The sequence below is a fragment of the Pongo abelii genome, chromosome 2 (assembly GCF_028885655.2).
Source record: "Pongo abelii isolate AG06213 chromosome 2, NHGRI_mPonAbe1-v2.0_pri, whole genome shotgun sequence".
Lineage (NCBI taxonomy): Eukaryota > Metazoa > Chordata > Mammalia > Primates > Hominidae > Pongo > Pongo abelii.
Genome location: NC_085928.1, coordinates 166567986 through 166589533, shown reverse-complemented (window position 1 = coordinate 166589533; position 21548 = coordinate 166567986). Strand labels below are relative to the sequence as shown.

At 34.6% G+C, this 21548-nt stretch overlaps 1 protein-coding gene across 6 annotated transcripts in view; it reads right to left on the bottom strand.

Annotated features, from left to right (window-relative positions):
- Nucleotides 1–21548, bottom strand: part of LEKR1 (leucine, glutamate and lysine rich 1) — a 228002-nt gene that overhangs the window by 173195 nt on the left and 33259 nt on the right. For 4 of the 6 annotated variants that reach the window (XM_054552891.2, XM_002814219.4, XM_063722294.1 and 1 more), the window contains exon 3: nt 19054–19268. The exons of the other annotated variants lie outside the window; for them this stretch is intronic. In XM_054552891.2, coding sequence (XP_054408866.2) covers nt 19054–19268 — 215 coding nt within the window. The remainder of the gene's footprint in view (nt 1–19053; nt 19269–21548) is intronic. 6 annotated transcript variants of the gene reach the window in all.

Here is a 21548-nt window from a genome sequence, read left to right as displayed (position 1 = left end):
GTATTATCTCAAAACACAATATAATAAAACTAAAAATCAATAACAAAGGGAACTTTGGAAACTGTACAAATACATGGAAATTAAACAACACGCTCCTGAACAACTTTGGGTTAAAGAAAAAATTAAGGAGAAAATAAAAAACTTCTTTGAAACAAACAAAATTTGAAATACAACATTCCAAAAACCTATGGAATTTAGCAAAAGCAGTGCTAAGAGGGAAGCTTTTAGCAATAAACACCTATATCAAACAGTAGACAGATTTCAAATCGATAATCTAGCTATACATCTGAAGGAACTAGAAAAGCAAGAGCAAACCAAATCCAAAATAAGTAGAAGGAATGAAATAGTAAAGACTGGAGCAGAACTCAACAAAATAGAGACTACAAAAATAAAATAAAATAAAAAGGATCAAAGAAATGAAAAGTTGATTTTGACAAGATAAACAAAATTGACAAACCACTTGCTAGACTAATCCAAAACAGAGTGTGAGAAAACTCAGATAAATAAAATCAGGTATGAAAAAGAAGACGTTACAACTGATACCACAGAAATACAAAAGACAACTATAAACACCAACAAACTAGAACACCTAGAGGGAATGAAAAAATTTCTGAACACATACAACCTCCCAAAATTGAATTAGGAAGAAATGGAAAATCTGAACAGACCAATAATGAGCAATGAGACTAAATCTGTAAAAAAAAAAAGTCTCCCAACAAAGACAAGTCCAGGACCAGACGGTTTCACTGCTGAACTATACCTAACTTTCAAAGAAGAACTAATACCAATACTCTCAAACTATATTCTCAAAAACTGAAGAGGAGGGAATTCTCCTTGCCTCATTCTATGAGACCAACATTACCCTGATAAAAAAAAAAAAGCCAGACAAGGACACAACTAAAAATGAAATTATGAGCCAATATCCCTGATGAACATAAATGCAAAAATTCTCAACAAAATAGTAGCAAACCAAATCCAACCACACATCAAAAAAATACATCATAATCAAATGGAATTTATCCCAGGGATGCAAGGATAGTTCAACATACACAAATCAATAAATGTGATATATCACATCAAAAGAATGAAGGACATAAAAATATGATTATCTCAATTAATGCAGAAAAAGTATTTGATAAAGTTCAATGTCCCTTCATGATAAAAACTCAACCAACTAGGCATAGAAGGAACATATCTCAACATAATAAAGGCCATATATGACAAACTCACAGCTAACATCATTCTGAATGCGGAAGAGCTGAAAGCCTTTCCCCTAAGACTGGAATAAGACAAGGATACACACTTTCACTACTCCTATTCCACTCAGTACGGTATATCCTAGCCAGAGCATCAGGCAAGAGAAAGGAATAAAAGGCATTCAAATTGGGAAAAAAGTCAAATTGTCCTCTTTGCTGATGATATAATCTTATATCTAGAAAAACCTAAAGACTCTATCAAAAAAACTCTTAGATCTGATAAAAATAGTAAAATTGCAGGAAATAAATTAACATACAAAAATCAGTAATGTTTCTATATACCAATAACGGATTAGCTGAAAAAGAAATCAAGAAGCCAATTGCATTTACAATAGCTCCAAAAAAATATCTAGAAATAAATTTAACCAAGGAGGTGAAAAATCTTTACAAGGTGAACAAAACACTGACGAAATAAAGAAGACAAAAAGAAATGAAAAGACATTGTATGCTCATGAATAAGAAAAATTAGTATCATTAAAATGACCATAGCAATGACCAAAGCAATCTACAGATTCAATGCAGTCCCTTTCAAATACCAATGTCATTTTTCACAGAGTTAGAAAAAAATCTTAAAATTTGCATGGAACCAAAAGAGTCCAAAAAGCCAAAGCAATCCTGAGCAAAAAGAACAAAGTTGGAAGCATCGCACCATCTGACTTCAAAATATATTACAAGGCTACAGTAATTAAAACAACATGCAACTGGCATAAAAACAGACACATAGACCAAGAGAACAGCATAGAAAATCCAGAAATAAACTGACATATTTCCAGCCAGAGGATTTTCAACAAAGGCACCAAGAACACACACTGGGGAAAGGACACCCTCTTCAATAAATGGTACCGGGAAAATTGGATATCCACATCCAGCAGAATGAAATTGGACCCCTCTCTCACCATATACAGAAATCAACTCAGGATGGGCTAAAGACTTAAATGTAAGACCCCAAACTATAAAACTACCATTAGAAAACATAGGTAAAATAATTCAGGACATTGATCTAGGCAGAGACTTTATAGCTAAGACCTCAAAAGCACAGAAAACAAAAACAGAAATAGACAAATGGGACTATATTAAACTAAGAAGCCTCTGCACAGCAAAGGAAACAATCAACAGAATGAAGAGACAACCTGCTGAATGGGAGAAAATACCTGCAATCCATTTGTCTGACAAGGGAGTAATATCCACAATATACAAGAAATTAGAAAAAAAACCTTAGCAGTAAAATACCAAATAATTCAATTAAAAAGTGGGCAAAGGACATGCAAAGGCATTTTTCTAAAGAAGACATACAAATAGATAACAGGTATATGAAAAAATGTTCATCACTACTAATCACCAGGGAAATACCAATCAAAACCATGAGATATCATCTTACCCCAGTTAGAACAGCTACTTTATTAAAAAGAGAAAATAATAACAGATGCTGGTGAGGATGCAGAGAAAAGGGAGCCCTTATACATTGTTGATAGGAATGTAAATCAGTACAGCCACTATAGAAAACAGTATGGAGATTTCTCAAAACACTAAAAACAGTACTACCATACAATCTAGCAATCCCACTACAGGGCATTTATCCAAAGGAAAAGAAATCAGTGTATCAAAGGAATACTTGTACTTGAATGTTTATTGGAGAATTACTCATAATAGCAAAGATATGGAATCAACCTAAGTGTCCATCAATGGAAGAATGGATAAAGAAAATGTGTGATATACATACACAATGAAATACTATTCAGACATAAAAAAGAATGAAATCATGCCATTTGCAGCAACATGGATGGAACTGGAGGTCATTATGTTAAGTGAAATAAACCAGGAACAGAAAGTTAAATGCTGCATGTTCTTACTTATATGCGGAAGGTAGCAAAAAAAGTTGACTCATGGAAGTAGAGAGAAAATTGATAGATACTAGAGGCTGAGAACGGTGTATGGTGGGAGGGGGAGTGAAAAGAGGCTGGTAAATGGGTACAAACATACATTAGATAGAAGGTATAAGTTTCAATGTTTGATAGCAGAGTTAGGTGACTCTCGTTAATAACAATGTATTATATATTTAAAGTAGCTAGAAGAGATAATTTGAAATATTCCCAACTTAGAAATTATAAATTTATAGAAATTATAAAAACTCAAGGTGATGGATACCACAAATACCGTGACTTGATCATTACACATTCTATGCATCTCTTCTCCCTTCTTCCCTGCTTCCTTGTCACACTCTACCCCCAATTTGTGCAAGGAAAGTATTAGTAATTTTTCACTTTTCCTCTACCTGTTTCTTTGCTTCCCTTTGTGAGCTCAGGCACAGGCATTCCACAGGGTGCCTGCTCTCTGGCAGTAGGTAAGATACATTCCTCATCTTCTGAGGGCAGACAGTGACAAAGCCCGGGAGTAATCATATATAGGTGACAAAACTCAATACAGAAAAATTCACATCCGTTAATAGAAAAATGAAATATACATTCTAGGAAATTATTATGATTCATCTTTTAAATTATATTTGAATAAACCACTTTCCAACCATCTGAAACCACATAGACGCAAAGGAAGAAATGCCTTTCACAGCTCTCTAAGCATTTATCTGAGTACAAATATTAGAGAATTCAGTGTGAGTAAGGTTGCCTGCTGAGAACAGGACCTGAAATCCCGGGAGGCATATTAAAAGCCAGTATAAATGATGCAATTCGTGGCAGACAGCCATCTATCTATATGCATACATGCATTATTGTTAATGGAAAACAGAGGTATCAGCAAGAGCTACACTGTTCACATTTCTCCTTTCTTGACATGGAAATCATTTACAATATACAACAACACATAAGCTCAGTACCTTCCAGTAGGTATACAAATATTCCTATGTTATGTACAGTGGTAAAATAAAAATGAAATATAGTATGAAAATCTTGGCTTCATGACTTATCTCACGTATCTCAATCACTCAGCATATTATTTAACACCTACGATGCACCTACCATTATGCAAGATCCTATGGGTAATACAAGGGCAGATAAAGATATAGTTTCTATTCTGAAAGATAGTGACATATTTAAAAGCTGAGACTGAAGAACACAAACACACACACAAAATACAAAATAAGACAGTATATACCTATTTGCTGCATGTTTAAAAATATAAGTGCTACCCAATATCAAAAAGAGATTATTGTGGACTGGAGTAACCGGAGGTAACAATACAAAAAAGAAGAATCTTCAAGTATAAAAATAATTTAACCACAAAGAGAAAAATCAAAAAGGTAGTTTATTTTGGCCAGGGGGAAAAACATGTACAAAATACTGAAAAGGGAATGGCCTCAGAGAGTTTCATACTATTGGCAAAAACCTCAGTTACCTTTGCACCAACCTAATAACTCAAATCTGTATCAAAATTGTAGACTTTTTTGACATATAGAAATGAGTTATTTTCTTAAAATTAATCATAAGTCCTAGGACAGTTCCAGATTGAGTTTATTGTTCAAGAATAATTACTGATAGCACCTCCTTTTACTCAAAAAGTTTCCAATTTGGACTACAAATTTTATAGTCATCTTACTTATAATAAGCTATCTCAGCAGAGAATTATACTACTTGACATCCTTTCATTTAATAATAGTTCTTTTGTTTTGAACATCATTGGCAAGACCATTTGCCAAGATACATCCTTTATTCTGACTTTTATAAAGTATTTCATTTTCTAAATTACCAGAGATACAGCAAATATTGACCCGAATGTTTATGTATCTCTTTAAATTAAGTCCAGAGGCTGCTCTCTTAGGAGATTTCATTTTTAGAATCCAAATGAAACCTGTAACTCAGAGCCCTTCTTAAGGAAATATCCTTTTCAAACTTCAATCAACATCATCATCAAGAAACACTTGTTGGGCATTTACTATATGAAGGACAGTATGCAGGGTGCATAGAGTTGGGTGTGGGGAAGGGGAATACAAAAAATATAAAATACAGTCTCTATTTTCCAGTAGTTTATAATCTACTGGTTGCTGTCCATCCATCCATCTACCTACTCACCCATCTATCCATCCACCCATCCACCTACTCATCCATCCAGCCAGCCATCTGCCCACTGATTTACAATCATAAAACATCATATCAATAGGTACCAAATAAGTTATGTAAGCACTACATGCACCTATCAGGGATTGCATTTGGCTACATATAACAGAAACCAGACTATAGTATATTAACGATATAGTGGTTAATTATTTTCACATAGTAAGAGGTCTGGAGAGAGGCATTTCAGGGTGGGGACAAGGACACCAAGATATCATCGACGACTAAGAATCCTTCTGTCTTTCTTAAAATGTCATGCTCATCCTCACAGTAATCTCACCATTGCAAGAAGACCAATCTGCCTCCAGCCTGTCCTCTGCATTTTGGGGAGGAAGAGGAAAAAGGAAGAAACAAAGGAAAGAAGTGGTGCAAAATTTCCCAGAACCCCCCAGCAGATTTTCACTCACATCTCATTGAACAGAACCTTCACAGAAAGTCATCCTTAATTTCAAGGTAGGTTTAGAAAGTAAGTGTCTGGCCTTTCCAGCATCTAAAGAGAAAGTTAAGCTCTTCTGCCTACAAATATCAGACAAAGGAGAATTCCTCAAACATAGCAAGCATATGTTTTTCATATCTGCTCATAAATGAATTAATTCAACAAATATTTTCAGAGCATTACTATGTGCCAGACACTGTTAGGTGCCAGAAATAGATAAAGCAAAGAATCAGACTGGTTTTCATGGAACTTAGCCAGGAATGCAAACATTAAACAAATAATTGTATTCAAGGAGCATTATAAAAGGGAAAACAAAGGATGTTCATGGGAACCCCATTAGAGGTCGGCAAATGCCTTCCTGATGATCTGGCATCTCAGCTAAACCCTGAGAAAAGAGGTATATAATCTCTTAGCAGAAAGAGGTAGCAAAAAGAAGTAGATAATCTCTTAGAAAACAGGAAAAAAAGTGTAAGGTGACTGAAAGACAGTGAGGCTGGAGGGATAACCAAGGGTGAGAGATCACCCAGACTCTCAGACCACAGAGAAGATTTTGAGCCTTATTCTAAAGAAAACATGAACCTATGACAGATACAATGATCAAATATGCATTCTGACACAACCACCAGGTTGCAGAATAAAGAATGAATTGATTATGGGCAACAGGGAGATGATAGGGGGATGACTGTAGATGTGCAAACAAAGGATGGACTAGCATGGTGGTTGAATGAATTGATAAACATACGGACAGATTCAAGAAATATTTAAGAGGAAGGTGATACTGGAAGAATCAAAGATAATGCCCAGGATGGATGATAATCATAATTACATTATATAAGCCATTCATATGTTTTATTAAATCTATATAAGATACAAATCTCACACATCCCCATCTAATACTCAGAGTAACTCTGTGACAAAGGTAGTATTAGTATTCCCATTTTACAGACTAGAAAACTGAGGCAAAGGGCATTTAAGTAATTTGCCCAAGTCCAAGCTACTAATAACTGGTGCAGCCAGGATTCAAATCCAGGCAATCTGATTCAAAACCCAGCCTCAACACTACCTTAATGCTGCAGAGTGATGATGGGGGTAACATATGCTAAAGTTAGGAACACAAGAGTAGCAGGTAGAACACAAGTAGGAGGAGGATAAGCAGTTCACTTTGGGACACATTAAAGCTTGTGATACAGCCAGGTGAAGATGTTAAAAAGAGAGCTGAAGAGATTAGTCTGGGGCTCACAAGAAAAGTTAGAAGTGCAAGTGGTGATTCAGAAGCCTACCTCAAGAGAGGGTAACTAAAGCTTCAGGGCTGAATAAAAGCAACTGGAAACTGAAGAGAGAATGTAGAATAAAAATGGAAGAGAGCTGTGGACAGGTCCCTGGAAGTCTCCAGTATTTACATAGCAGGAGGAAGTGGAGAGGCCAAAAAAGGACAATAAGAAGCAATAGGTATCATGAAAGGCCACATAAAAAATGAGAATATGATATGAAAGTAAAATAAGAGAGTGTTTTAGATAGAAGGGGTAAAATACTGTGTCAAATGCTATTAAGAAGTCAAGAAAGACAAATAACTAGCATACTTTTTGGATTCAGTAACATGGAAATAAATGATGATCTGAATTAGAACTTTTTGAAATGTTGATGAATGAAACCAAATTACAGTGAACTGAGGGATGTATGGATGTGAGAAAATGAAAGCAGTAAGTCCAGGTAATTTATTCAGTAAGAATGGCATGAAAAGGGGGAGCTAAGAAAGTATCTGGAAGATGCCTCAGTTTAAGTGAAGATTTCGTTGTTTATTTGGAGTCCTGAGGAAATACTGTTGGAAAAGAAGGAGTTTGTAGAGAAAGAAAAGATGAAAATACCTTAAAAAGAGGAAATAATAGGCACTGCCAGATTCCTGGCAGCCAGGGTACTTGTATGAAGAGTGTGGTTAACTGGAGTCATCCACATTAGGAGTTTTTCCAGCTGATACGATGGAAGGATAATGTAAATGGGACTTGAAGATACTGTCAAAGGATGGCTGACATAAAAAACATGGCATCTAAGCTGGATAAGGAAGAAAGTGATAACAGAAAAAGAAAGAGAGAAGGTAGAGGCATCAGTAGACTTCAGGATGCAATGAAACTGATCAAGTTGGACAATGAGAAGCACACAAAGAATGGGATGTCTAAATTAGTGACTTCAAATGTGGAGCCACTTTAGTTGATTAAAATAATTTTCCATCTCACTACATCTTCACTTTAGTTTAAAATGTGGCAAATAACACATGAAGATTTCTTGTTGAGTTCTTCACAATGTTTCTAGGGGCAACTTCCCTAACAGTTCTGCCAACTCAACCAACCCTGGTTGAGTTGCTAACACTGGATGGCTTTTTGTACAACTGGGTTTCTTCAGTCCAAGAAGACAAGGCTCAAGATCTGGTGTGCCTTGTCCCTTTAAAATAGGTGCCTCCAATGACAGTCTCTTCACTCTACCATAACTTACCATAGCTGTATTTGTTTGGTTTCTTCAACTAACCTGAATAGTGATATCATACAAAAGAGAAAGATAAAGAATTTGACCAGCTGTGTGAGCATCATTATTTAATCTCTTTGTGTTTGCTTAGCCATCTGTAAAATGGATATAAGAGTTGTGGATCATACCTTAGTCAATGAGTTAATTCATTTTTCTCCAATTTGAAAGCTGTTCCCAGTTATAAACATGTAAATAATATGTAAAGAATCTGAGAAAAATTCAAATTGTCCACTTTTGTGAAGGTGCATTAATTCAAACCTGCAACAAATAAAAATTAACCTATTCTTAAGCTAAAATAACATGATCTGACTTGTTTGTTCAGGCGTTATGGTAAGCGAGGCAGTAAGGAGAAGGGTGGAGGGATGAGGGTCAAGAGAAAAGCTAACTGAAAGACAAGCCAGAGGTGCATTCTTTAAAATAATTTTGCTGCCTCCTTGATGAAGAGCAGCATGGAGTCCAGCATTAGACGGGGTGGCCACCTATTGCCTATTAGGACTGGCTTCAGATACATAGATAGTAGAAGTTCTCACCAGAGCCTAATTACGCTACTGAATTATCTCGCTTAGACTTCCTGGGGATTTCTTCCAGTGTTAAGTCAGCCTTGCTTAAATAAGCAAACAAAAAACCCACCTCCCCAACCCCTGTCCTATTCGTACTCCTAAAAAAGGCTATGAGTATGAAAATCCCTGGAGCTCAGGTAAAAGGATTTGCTGGAAAGCCAAACTTAACTTTTGACCCTTGAGGTCGACATATTCAAATTCTTGTTTTTTGTCCAACATCTCCCTCCCTTTTCCCTCCTATGTTGTTAATTTTATTATGCCCTTTTAAATCACTGCATATCCTTTCTGCAAAGAAAGGGGATATAATAAATAAAAGTAATAATTAAGTTCTACAGTTATGCTTTCCATAAAATCTCTACTCCACTGAGTGGAACTCCACCGGCTGTGAACTTAACCAAAGCTGGGCTAGACTTTGGTTAAAACACCAATTAAACTGGAATTAATTGTGGGAGAGCTGAGATTAGGATATTTCCTAGACTCAAGAACTTCCTTTGTGAAATTAGTCAATATTTAGATATCCAAGTTAGGTATGAAAGTGACAATATTTATAGGGAGAAACAGTATGCTACTAACCTTAGTTAACAAACATAGGAAAAGGAAAAAGGAAGGTGAGGGAAGTGAAAGGTAACTGAATTCCTACCAAGCAATGAGTAATGTGTGTATCATCCCTGTGAAGCAGCTCTTTCTCCGTCCATTTCACAGATGATGAAACCAAAGCACAGAAAGATTAAGGGGCAAAGTCATAGGATTAGGTATTAGCAGAGCCTGTACTCTTTATACCACATCATACACTGCCTCCCTTCGAATTCATTCTTATAATTCCCACTATATTTATGCCAATAAAAATCATATTTTATTTGTTATAATAATAAGTAACTAATTTTAAGCAAGGGAAATTCAAAGTGGAAAGATGAATAGAAAAAATAATAAGTGGCTGGGCCTGAAACTGCGGATTAAAAAGCTTTGGGAGAAAAAGAATCTTAAAAAGACAAAGCAGAAAAAAATGTTCCTTATTTTGGTAACCATGTTGCTACAGCAATATCATAATTATACACGAAGGGCTTTCAAAGTTATGCTGGTAATAAAAGATATACACATATACATAGGTCTATCAATATTGTTAAATAAGTATCAATCTCCATAAACTTGCCAGTTTTAGTAACAAGGAAACCCAGGTAAACATTATTTATACTGATAGTAAAAACACCTGTCAACTTCTATTTACTGTTTGCACATGTTCATGGAGAGAACAAATAAAAGAAAATAGTATGTTCTATACCTAAGGACTTTGGTCTGGAGCACAATCTAGTGTTGGTGTGGGAGAAAAATGAAAAGATAATAAAAAGATTAGCTGATCTTAGATCTACATGTTATAAATAAGCTTGTTTAGGTTCCTCAAAGTTCAAGTAATGCATAGTACAAACATCAATGTAATAAATTCATGCCTACACATCTAGACAAAAAAAGTGATATGAACTTCTAGATTTATTTTTTAATGGCCCTGTGTCTACTGGAGCCATTTTTCAATGGCCCAAAAATGAATGTTTTTCCACAATGGTACTCAACGTTTTTTCCCTGCCTTTCCCATTTCCCTATGCCCGAGCAGACTTCCATCAGTAACAGTCCTCATTTTACTGTAGGAATTCTTACCACGCCCCAAAATGGGCAAATCAGAATCTCAAGAGAGATGTGAGGGATTGAAAAGGCCCCAGAGATTGAAAATAGTTCCCTAGGAAGTAGGCCCCACCCCATAAGAACTACAGTTCTGCATCAGTTATTTGTTCTATCAAATCTTGATTATTCAAAATTAAGTTGTCCCAATCATTTTTAGCATAAGTGCCCCTTACACTACTTCCATAAACACCAAAAAGTGCTGCAAAAGTACAAAAAGCAGAAGCCTGGATGAGACATGTATAAAAGATTAAGACCTTTTACAAAGGGAGTTGTTGATGTATTTATTTTCTCAAGATACTATTTTTCTTCCTCTCAATGAATGAAATTAAGAATACACATTATACTCTGGAGAAAAATCTAATGGCCCAGTGAGGCAGGCCCTGATAGTTCTGTTTCCTTTTCTTCCTTACAACAGTACCTGATAATTGTTTCAGGGAGCAACAAGCCAACACCCTGCAGCCAATGCCTCAGACTCCTCTGCAGTCATGACCAATAGCACATAAGGTGAAACTTTCTGAAAAAGTTTTTGATCTCCTAATATAAGCATTTCCCCTGACTGCTTCCCCCTTCATATTCCTGCCTAGAAATTAAACATGATATCTGGTGATACAGAAGCCATCATGAAATCATAAGACCAGTATGAGGCTAAAAGCCTACTTACTGAGGAAGACAGAATGAGAGATAGAAAGGGATTGAGTTCCTGGTGACATCACTAAGCTGCCCATACCCTTTGTTCTTCCTTCAAGAAATAAACCTTTGTCCATTTAAGCCACTTACTATAGATTGTATTCCTAACTGATCCAGCCAGCCTAGGTTGGAGGTAGGTAGGTTTAGCAGGGAAGGAAAATGACTAACAAAAGCTGCCTTGTTTGCCCCATCACCCTCTACTCCAGCCAGGTACACTTATTTCCTCCAATTCTCTCCATTTGTAAATTCAGACATACTCTCTGCATTAATTTGGTCTCAAACTGTAGACTCAGTCTGGCTCTCTGGACCTATGGTACCTACCTTAGGTAGCCCTATCCTTGGGCTGACTGCTCTAAACTGACTTATCTGGCTCACCTAACATGAGATAATTGCCAACCAAACTCTTAAGTGCTGTCCCTCATAAACAAGCCTACATTACTGTGGATTAACTCTCCATATGACAGTCTCAATTTGGCATAAGCGGAGGAGAAACTGAAGAGGAAATGTTTAACAGCCACTTAGAGATGCATTTTATTGTGTAACTACTGACTTCTGTAATCTACTGATATTTGTGAGAATTTAACCAATTACCTTCTTTAGAAATATTCTAAGTTACTCAAAACAATATTTAATTTGACTAAAAAACCAACCCAAGATTTCCACCAAGATGGAGTAGTCCCATTGTTCCCAAATCCTCCTTACAACTGAAACACCCCGAACATAACATAAGCAGCATAGAAAGACTCTGAAAAGTGGAAAGAAGGCAGATGGCCTAGGGACCTTTGCACTTGATAAATACCAAGGCAATAAAATCCCTGAGTTTTCTTATTGACTCTCATATATCCCAGACAAGGTGCTGTCGAAGTCTCCAACCCAGAACCACCAACAGCCATAGACAAAAAAGAGCTCCAAGAAAAATTTAATCCACCTAGCTGAGTAGGGGAAGGGCGACTGAATGACAGAAAGTATTCTTGGCAGTACTTGCCATACTCCAGCCAAACACCAACAGTATAGATCAGTGGTTGCTAAGTGTTAATGGGGAAGGAGGATGTATAGGTAGAACACAGAGTATTTTTAGGGTAGTGAAACTGTTCTGTATGAATGAAACTATTCTGTATGAATGAAACTATTCTGTATTCTGCAATGGTGGATAATGTCTTTATACATTTGTCAAACCCCTTAGAATGTATAATACCAAGAGTAAAACGTAATGTAAACTGTATATTTGGGGTGATGATGATGTGTCAATGTAGCTTTATCAACTATAAAAAAATGTATCATTGTGGTGTGAAGAGGAGGCTGTGTGAGTGTGGGGACTGTGTTATATGAAAACTTTCTGATCCACTCAATTTTGCTGTGAACTTAAAACTGCTCCAAAAAATAAAGTTTATTAATTTGTTAAAAAGTCAGTATAAAACGTTTGTGAAGTGTAAAGATACAAACTATAATTTTTTAAATCCATGTTAGAAAAATTTAAGGTCAAGAAGGATATTCTATATCAGCAAAACATATAAAATCTAAAAAGATGGTTTTATATACCCCCATGAACTTAATTTTGACATAGACAGAAACTAACAAATCCATATTCATTTTGAAGGACTTCAATATTCCCTTATGATTTTTCAAATGAAATTGACAAAACTAAGTAAAAATATATGTAATTTGAATACTGCAATTAACCAGTGTAATTTAACGGATCTATTAGAAAGTTCTATCCATTAAAAGGAGACTATGTACCCTTTTGAGTAACTACAGAATATTTCCAAAACTTATTGTTTATTAAACTCTTAATACGTTCTCCCAAATAGGTTATATTCTCTTCAATCTGGAATAAAAATAGACATAGATAAAAGGATAGCCAAAAAACAACCTATCCATTTAGAAATTTAAAAACACTCCTTCAAGTATTTCTTGGATTAAAAAGGAAATAAAAACTAAACTTCATCTTATTTAGAAGTAAATGAAAATAAAATACTATTATCAAAAAGTTTGTTGTTGCCAAAGATTGTTGCCACAGGAAAACTTAATAGCTTTAAATTTATTTATTAGAAAAAGAGACTGAAAATAAATTAACCAAAGATTTCAACTCAAGTAAGTAGAAAGAAAATTAAACATTAAAGAAAGGATAGAAAACAGATTTTTTTTTTTTTTTTTTTTGAGACAGGGTCTCGCTGTGCCACCCAGGCTGGAGTGTAGTGGCATGATTCTCAGCTCACTGCAGCCTCCACCTCCCAGGTTCAAGCAATTCTCCCACCTCAGCCTCCCAAGTAGCGGGGGTTACAGATGTCTTCCACCACACCCAGCTAATTTTTGTATTTTTAGTAGAGAACAGGGTTTCACCATGTTGGCCAGGCTGGTCTCAAACTCCTGACCTCAGGTGATCTGCCTGTCTCGGCCTCCCAAAGTGCTGGGATTACAAGTGTGAGCCACTGTGCCTGGCCTGATAAATATAAATTTTAAAAAGGAACATATTTGATTAATTTAAACAAAAATCTGGTTCTTTAAAAAGGCCAAAATAGACAAATTTTCCTAGGAAAAAAGCTCTCTCTCCCTCTGCCCTTCCCTTTCTTTCTTGTCTCTTTCTTGTCTCTTTCTCAATCAAACACAAAAAAGCTACCCAAGGAAAGAGAAATGGAGTCATAACAGATACAGAGGAAAGCTTCTAAATAAGAGGATACTATATAATACTAAACATCAAGAAATTTGAAATGCCAAGTGAAATGCTTGATTTTCCAGGAAAACATTTCCAAAACTGACTCAAAAAGAGGTAAAAATCCATAAGTAAACCAATAATTACAGAGGAAACATAATAGGTCATCAAAATTCAACCAACCCTCCCCTACAAAATACATTTTTAATGAAGATCTACCAAAGCTTCAAAGAACAAAAAAATTCATGTGCTATTCAAGATGTCTGGTGCACACCAAAGCCGAAAGCCTTCTTAATTTATTAGAAAAGATAAGTATAACCTAGTCTGTATGCCACAAGAAAAGAAAACTATAGGCCAACCTCACCTGTGAACACAGACGCAAATAGCTATGTAAAATATTAGCAGCATTATTTCAAAAGAACAATGCTCTTCATAAACTATTTCACATATCACCATTAGCATGGGCAATTTTGTTAGTGTTACAGAAACAAAACACTTTTATTTTAATAAAGAAATTATCTCAAATCCAAAACTTCTTGAGTGTCAGCATGATTTTCAAAGGAAACACTCATTAGTGCATTTCGCATTTTGGATTTTCAGATTAGATGCTCAACTGGTATGTATTTTGAAAATATTCCAAAATCCAAAACACTTCTGGACCAAAGTACTTTTATCCAATGCTTTTATCCAAAGATAAAAGTTACTCAACCTGTAGCTATATACTTATTTTTAAAATCTTCTATTTATGGCAAGTGATAAGTGTTTTTCCACTTACTATAAGCATAGAAATACATATATTTAAGGGATAATTCACAGAAAAATAGAATAGTGCAAAGTACTTATAGCAGTGGCAAGAATCATGAAGAAGGCAAGCAAATACATGAGACTTTGGGAACCCTGAAATACGTAACATGATCAAAATGGCTTTCTATCAAAAATGTAAGTTTAGCTTCATATTAGAAAATCCATTAGTATGATTTACTATATTAACAGATTAAAGGAAAACAAATCATATGATCATCTCAATAGAAGAGAGAAAAGCATTTATTAAAATTCAATAGTCACATGATTTTAAATAAACTTAAAGAACTAGAAATAAAAGGAGGAATTCCTTAAATTGATAAAAGGTATCTTTAAGAAACCTATAGCAGATGTCCTTTTTAAAACAGAAACATCCTAGGCAGGATTGCATTACATTAGAAATAAATATAAAGATGCATTCTACAAGTTTATTATTCAACACTGTTCTACAGGTCCAATCTAATCTAATAAGACAAGAAAAAGGAGGAAAAGGGTATAACTATTGGAAATAAAAAGATGACAGGCACTATTTACATATGATGTGACTGTTTTACATGTATGTGTGTGTTATAAACATATATGACAAATATTCAAGAAAATTAAAAAATTCAAACAACTAATAAAAGAATTCAATGAGGAAGCTCACTATGGAAATAAATAGCATTCAAAAAAAGTAATAAAAAGACATCTTTCCCAAAAGCAACAAAAATATGTCCAAGGATTAAACTAATACACAATGTATTTAAAAATTATAAAATTGTATTGAAGGATTTAAAGAACATCTGAATAAATGGGGAATCCATGTTCCAGGATAAGAAGGATTATAAAGATGTCAATTATCCAGATAATATAACTGCTCTAGAAAGTAAATGCAATCCCAGTCTAAATCATAACACAGCATGTTTTATGGAATTGGACAAGCTGATTCTAGAGTTCGTCCAGAAAAGAAAATATACTAAAAAGCCAGGGTAACCTGAAAGGCAAACCAAACACTTGTCATACAAAATGTCAAAAACATATTATAAAGCTAAAGTAGTTAAGTGTGGCCCTGACTCAATGATAGACAATAAATCAATAACACAAAACAGAGCATCCAGAAATATGCTAGAAGAAAAATTAATAGGTGGCATTTCGAGTCAAGGGAGAGAGGATGAAGAATTTAATAACTGATATTGGGCCAACAGCCAGACATCTGAGAAACAACAAACATGAAACTGGAAATCTACCTCAAATTATATACAAAATTAATACTAAATAGATTAAAAAGCTAATTCTAATACTATAAGTTTTAAACACATGTTGTTGTTTCTCCTTGCGTGAGTCTATTCCCTCTTCTTCTGATAACAGTACTCTAACTTCTCTTTAGTGACTACCTTTGCTTTCTTTGTATGAAGTCTTCAAAGAACTATCAATCAAGGCTCCCCCTTTCATCAGGCTAAGGGGGTGGAATTGGAGGGTGGTCACATAAAAGAAATAAAGCCAGTGAGACTCTTCTGAGATTTGAATCTTGAAGGGAATGATGCAAGGAAAAAAAAGTTGAGTGAATTTACCCCAGATTTCCCAGATCCCTGAACAAGCTCTGTTTCTAGTCCATTTCCAAGGCCAGGGTTCTTGAGTTTTTCCTTTCTTCCAATGAGCTATCACCTCATACTCTTCCAATAAATTCTCTTTCGTGTTTAGGTTAGTGTCAGATAAGTTTCCATTGTTTGCAACTAAAAGAACTTGACACAAAACTCTTAACCAACCAGAATCTGGCACAGGACATTATTAAAATTTTAAAAACATACAGCAAAAAAATACAATGAAGTGAAAGGACAAGCAACCATGAGAAAATATTAACAACATATATAAACACAGTATAATGCCAATATTATATTAAAAGCGCCTACAAATAAACAAAAATAAGCAAATAACCCAATAACATGGTCAATATATGTATATAGGTAATCAATATAAATGTCTAATACACAAACAAATGTTCAGCTTCGTTGGCAAAAAACAAATACTAATTAAATAACCATGAGGTAACATTTTTCACTCAAGAGATTGAAAAAAATTAAGACAACCCCAATATTAACAAAATGTAGGAAAGTGGTCACTTCATCAACTATTGGCCAAATGTAAGTTAATGCTATTTTCTCAAAGGACTACTTGGTATAATACCCATCAAAATTTTAAAATGGCATTTGCTTTCTTTCAGTAGTTTCACTTCTAGAAATTTATCCTTTGTAACAACATATGTTCACAAGAACATAAATACAAATACTACATGTAATAACAAAAATTGGAAATAGTATAAATGTTGAAAAGAAAATTGATTAAGTAAATTATAGCATATTCTTGGTAACAAAAATGTTGGTGCAGTTAAGAACAAGGTAGATCTACATACATTAACATGGAACAATTTCCAATATATATAGTTAAGTGGCAAATGTCAGCAGCACAACAATATGTTTGATATACTGCTAATGTTAAAACTAGTCTATTAAAAGATAAAGATATAAACTACATATATTAAGAAAATAAGGCTGGGCGCAGTGGCTCATGCCTATAATCCCAGCACTTTGGGAGGCCAAGGCAGGCAGATTACTTGAGCCCAGGAGTTCGAGACCAACATGGGCAACATAGCAAAACAGCATCGCTAGAAAAAAAAAAAAAACTACAAAATACAAAAATTAGCCAGGCATGGTGGTGTGCACCTGTGGTCCCAGCTACTCGGGAGGCTAAGGTGACAGGATAGCTTGAGTCTAGAAAGTCAAGGCTGCAGTGAGCCGTGATAGTGCCATTTCACACCAGCCTGGGCAACAGAGAAAGACCCTGTCTCAAAAAAAAAAAAAAAAAAAAAGAAACAAAGAAAGAAAAGAGAAAAGAAAATACATTTGTAATAAAGGTAAAGGTACAATAAAGGATCTAGCAAGACATACACCAAATCATTAAAAGTGATTTTTGGCTGTGCACAGTGGCTCACGCCTGTAATGCCAACACTTTGGGAGGCCCAGGTGGGCAGATCACCTGAGGTCAGGAGTTTGAGACCAGCCTGGCCAACATGGTGAAACCCTGTCTCTACTAAAAATATCAAAAAATTAGCCGTGCATGGTGGTGTGTACCTGTAATCCCAGCTACTTGGGAGACTGATGCAGGAAAATCGCTTGAACCTGGAAGGCAGAGGCTGCAGTGAGCTGAGATCACGATACTGCACTCCAGCCTTGGTGACAGAGCAAGACTCTGTCTCAAAAAAAAAAAAAAAAAAGTGATTTTTACCTCCGGTAAGAATACAATCAGTACAATCAGCAGGGTACCAGTAAGAATACAATCAGTACAATCAGCAGGGTACCAGTAATAGTATAATCAGCAGGGTACAAAGACTTTCTTGCCTTATTATTTATTCTCTATACTTCTTTTACTTCATGTGTTTATGTCTTACATGTATAATACATTTTATTAAAGAAAGTAAGGTGTGAATACACCAAACAAAAGAATCCCTGACAGGTAAAACCCCTCCAAATTAAAAATTGTAAACAATACTTCAAATTTTTAAGCTTTTCCATGAAAATATCATAAAATACTTTATTATTCAGATGTGAAATTAAAGAAACTATAACAACTTTTTTTTGGTAAAAAACTAAGAAATATCTGGCTCAACTGGCATTTAATGCAATTATATATTTTTATATAAAATTTTATAATAAAATTTAATAAAAGCATTTAATCCAAAGAGACTTAAGCAAGTTTCCACTACATAGACATGTTATTCATTAAATTTATTCATTAAATTCATTAACTCAAGGTCTCTTAACATTAACTGTCAATACTTTAAATCAAGAAATTTTCATTCATAGGAAAAACTATAAAACACCAGCAAAAACTCTCCTGTGTAGGCTCACTGAAGTGTCTTTAGGCAGACTAGATTGCTGATTAGATTCTACAAAATTAGAAACCCATTCTTTAATTTATTTCCAATTCCAATAATTTAAAATCACACACTAATTTGAATGTCTTGGCATCTTTTTCAAAACATGAAAGCCTTATTCTACAAATCTAAAAATCCCAAAGCCATTTAAAAATAAATGTATGAAAAACCATCAAAATTAATCTGATTTTTGATAGATTAATTTTCCTAATAATAAAACGTAAGATATATACCTGGGAAAAAAATGTGAATGTCTCAGCTGGTGGTTACTAAATTAATTGGTTTCTAATTTTTCAGATAGTAAATGTATGCCTCAAAAGAAAGCAAACTATAATAATTATATTTAGTAATTATTAATATAATTAAGAAACAAACAAATGTATTAAAGTATAAACTATACCTGATGTAGAGAAATTTTAGAAAAACATTCAAAGTGTATTTATTTCCTGTAGCTGTCATTCAACTAAATAAATGATAGAAAAGAAAAACATACTCAACCTTTCTGTTTTAGATTTGTTATCAATTTTGTACTGTTCAAGTTCTTGGCTAAGAGAATGCAGTTTTTCTTGAAGTCTCTTTTCACGATCTACACTTCCTTGATAAAATTTCATCTCTTTTTCCATTGCTTTCACTTTTTCTTCCATAGCCTTAAATTCATGAAGAATTAGATAGCTGACTCCACAGTACTTACAAACTTTTTCTTCAGGCAACATCTAGGAAACAGAACATACACTTACTAAATATTTTTTAATTCTGAAAAATAAAAGTTCAACTGAAGATATTGTAGCCATGCTGGTTGAATGAAGTAAATATATAGTATACTATGCCTTGGAGCAATAATTACAACATTGCTCACACTTGTATAAAAAATTTTAAACTGGCATATTCAGTCTGACACAAAATCTTGGGATTAGAAAAAGATCTTTCAGAACAATTGTTTCTCCATGGTATCTCTAAGAAAGATTTACTCTTGAAATATTTTCCATAAAATAAAACCAAAAATAGTGAAAAATTTATAATCTTTATAATTCTGGTTTTAAGATGAATTTTCCACGAAGTGGGAGGAAATCACTGTTCTTTAATTGCAAACTGCTCTGTTCTCCTGGCTTTTTCAGATCTTAATTTCCTCATCTGTAAAATTATGACATTACACCAAATGAATTCTGTTTCTGTTCAGTTTCAGCATTTTATGATTTTTACAGAAATTTAACATTCTGTCATAAATCTACAAATAGGAAAAATACTTTGAACCTAATCTCTTCTCCCCAAGTCAGTTCTTAGTAGGTACGGTTATACCCATTTTACAGATTTTTTTAAAAAAAAACTGAGACTACTGAAGTTAAATAACCAGCTGATTTGTGGAGAAGCTGGGATTAAAACTCAGGTCTATTTAAAACCAGCACCTGTGCCTTTAACCATCTGTATTATATTTATCACATGTATATTGGATAGATCCTCTTCCTTCCTTCAGATAAAGTGTTGTGTGACTTTTGGCCAGCATAGGTCCAGTGAAAAATGAAATTTTAGCCAAGTCAGAAGGGAGATAGTTCTTTTTTCTGTTTCAGGTATAAATATTTCTCAGTAGCCTCTGCTTGTTTTCCTATTCATAAAGGATAAGAGATGGCTTCATAAAATGCTTGCTCCAGGGCACTACATTTGAAATTAACTCTTGGATTATCCAAGATTTACTCTTAAAGTAACCTCCCTTGAAACTATAGAAACTGTTCCTGTAGCTAATAGTAATGCCACCATATCTGCCTACCAATGTCATTACACAAATGTTAACTGGAAGAAAAAAATAACAATTTTTATAAAGTAAAATTTGGCTCCTTTAAACTTTAATAGTAAAAATTTTAAATTAAAAACCATAATACAGTATTGTGGGATATAAATTAATGACTATATCAACTATCTAATTGCCACTATATAAAATGTATAGATTTATAAAAGTAATCATAAAGATAATCTGGTTCAAGCTCTAGATGGATTCAATTCCGTTAATCTACTTCAACCTAAATATGTTGTTGCCTATTCTTTATTTTAACATCCCAAATGACGGGAAACTACTTTCTAAAGCATTCTGTTCCATCTTCTGCCAGTTGTGTCTCTCAGGAAATCCTTTCTTAGGCTCATCACAAATCTGCCTCCCTGAAGTGTGCACCAGTTCCAGTCCTCTTAGAAACCATGTGGGACATCCCCAGTCCCCTTTCACATGAAGGTATTTCTAATATTGGAAGACAGCTATCAGGAACACTCCATGTCTTCTCTTCTCTGGGTCAACACTTACAATTCCTTCAGCTGAATTTCTTCCTCATTCTAGATTTCTCGAAATTTTTTCCAGTGTTCTACATGTGTTTCAAAGCATGGTGCCCAAAATGCAATAGTTTAGTGTCGCTGGTCTCACTAAAACAGCATAAGAGAAGACTAAAACTTCTCTCATTCTAGTATCTCATTACTAATATCATTGTAATACATTCTAATGCAACCTTAGATCTCATTGGTTTTTAATATTTTAGCAATTATATTTTGCTTTTATATACTATAACTGGCTTTATGTTAAATAAAACCCCTGATTTTTAAAATACTGCAGTGCAAACCAATGTCTCATTACACTGAATATACCAATTATTTCTTTTCTATCTATGTTTCCGTTTTAGAGAATCCACTTTCCGCAGCCCTGGCTGCTATGTTTGGCAATGTGACTAAGACTCCCTCCACCCATCTACCCTAGCCATGGCTGACTGGTGAACCAGGATTGGACATCAGACCCAGAAGAACCAAGCCCAAGCTGGTATGAGCCAACTGGGCCTGTAATTGTTGAAGATTCAGGCACTTAGGTCACCTTTGGCACAGCCATAAGACAGAAACTGTCATGCACAAGATACAAAGTAACTAACATAACTAAAATTCTGAGACATAAATGAGTAGATACAGAGACAGAAGCTGAGATGAGGACACTGTAGCTCCAGAAAGAGAGAGAAAATAAGGAACCA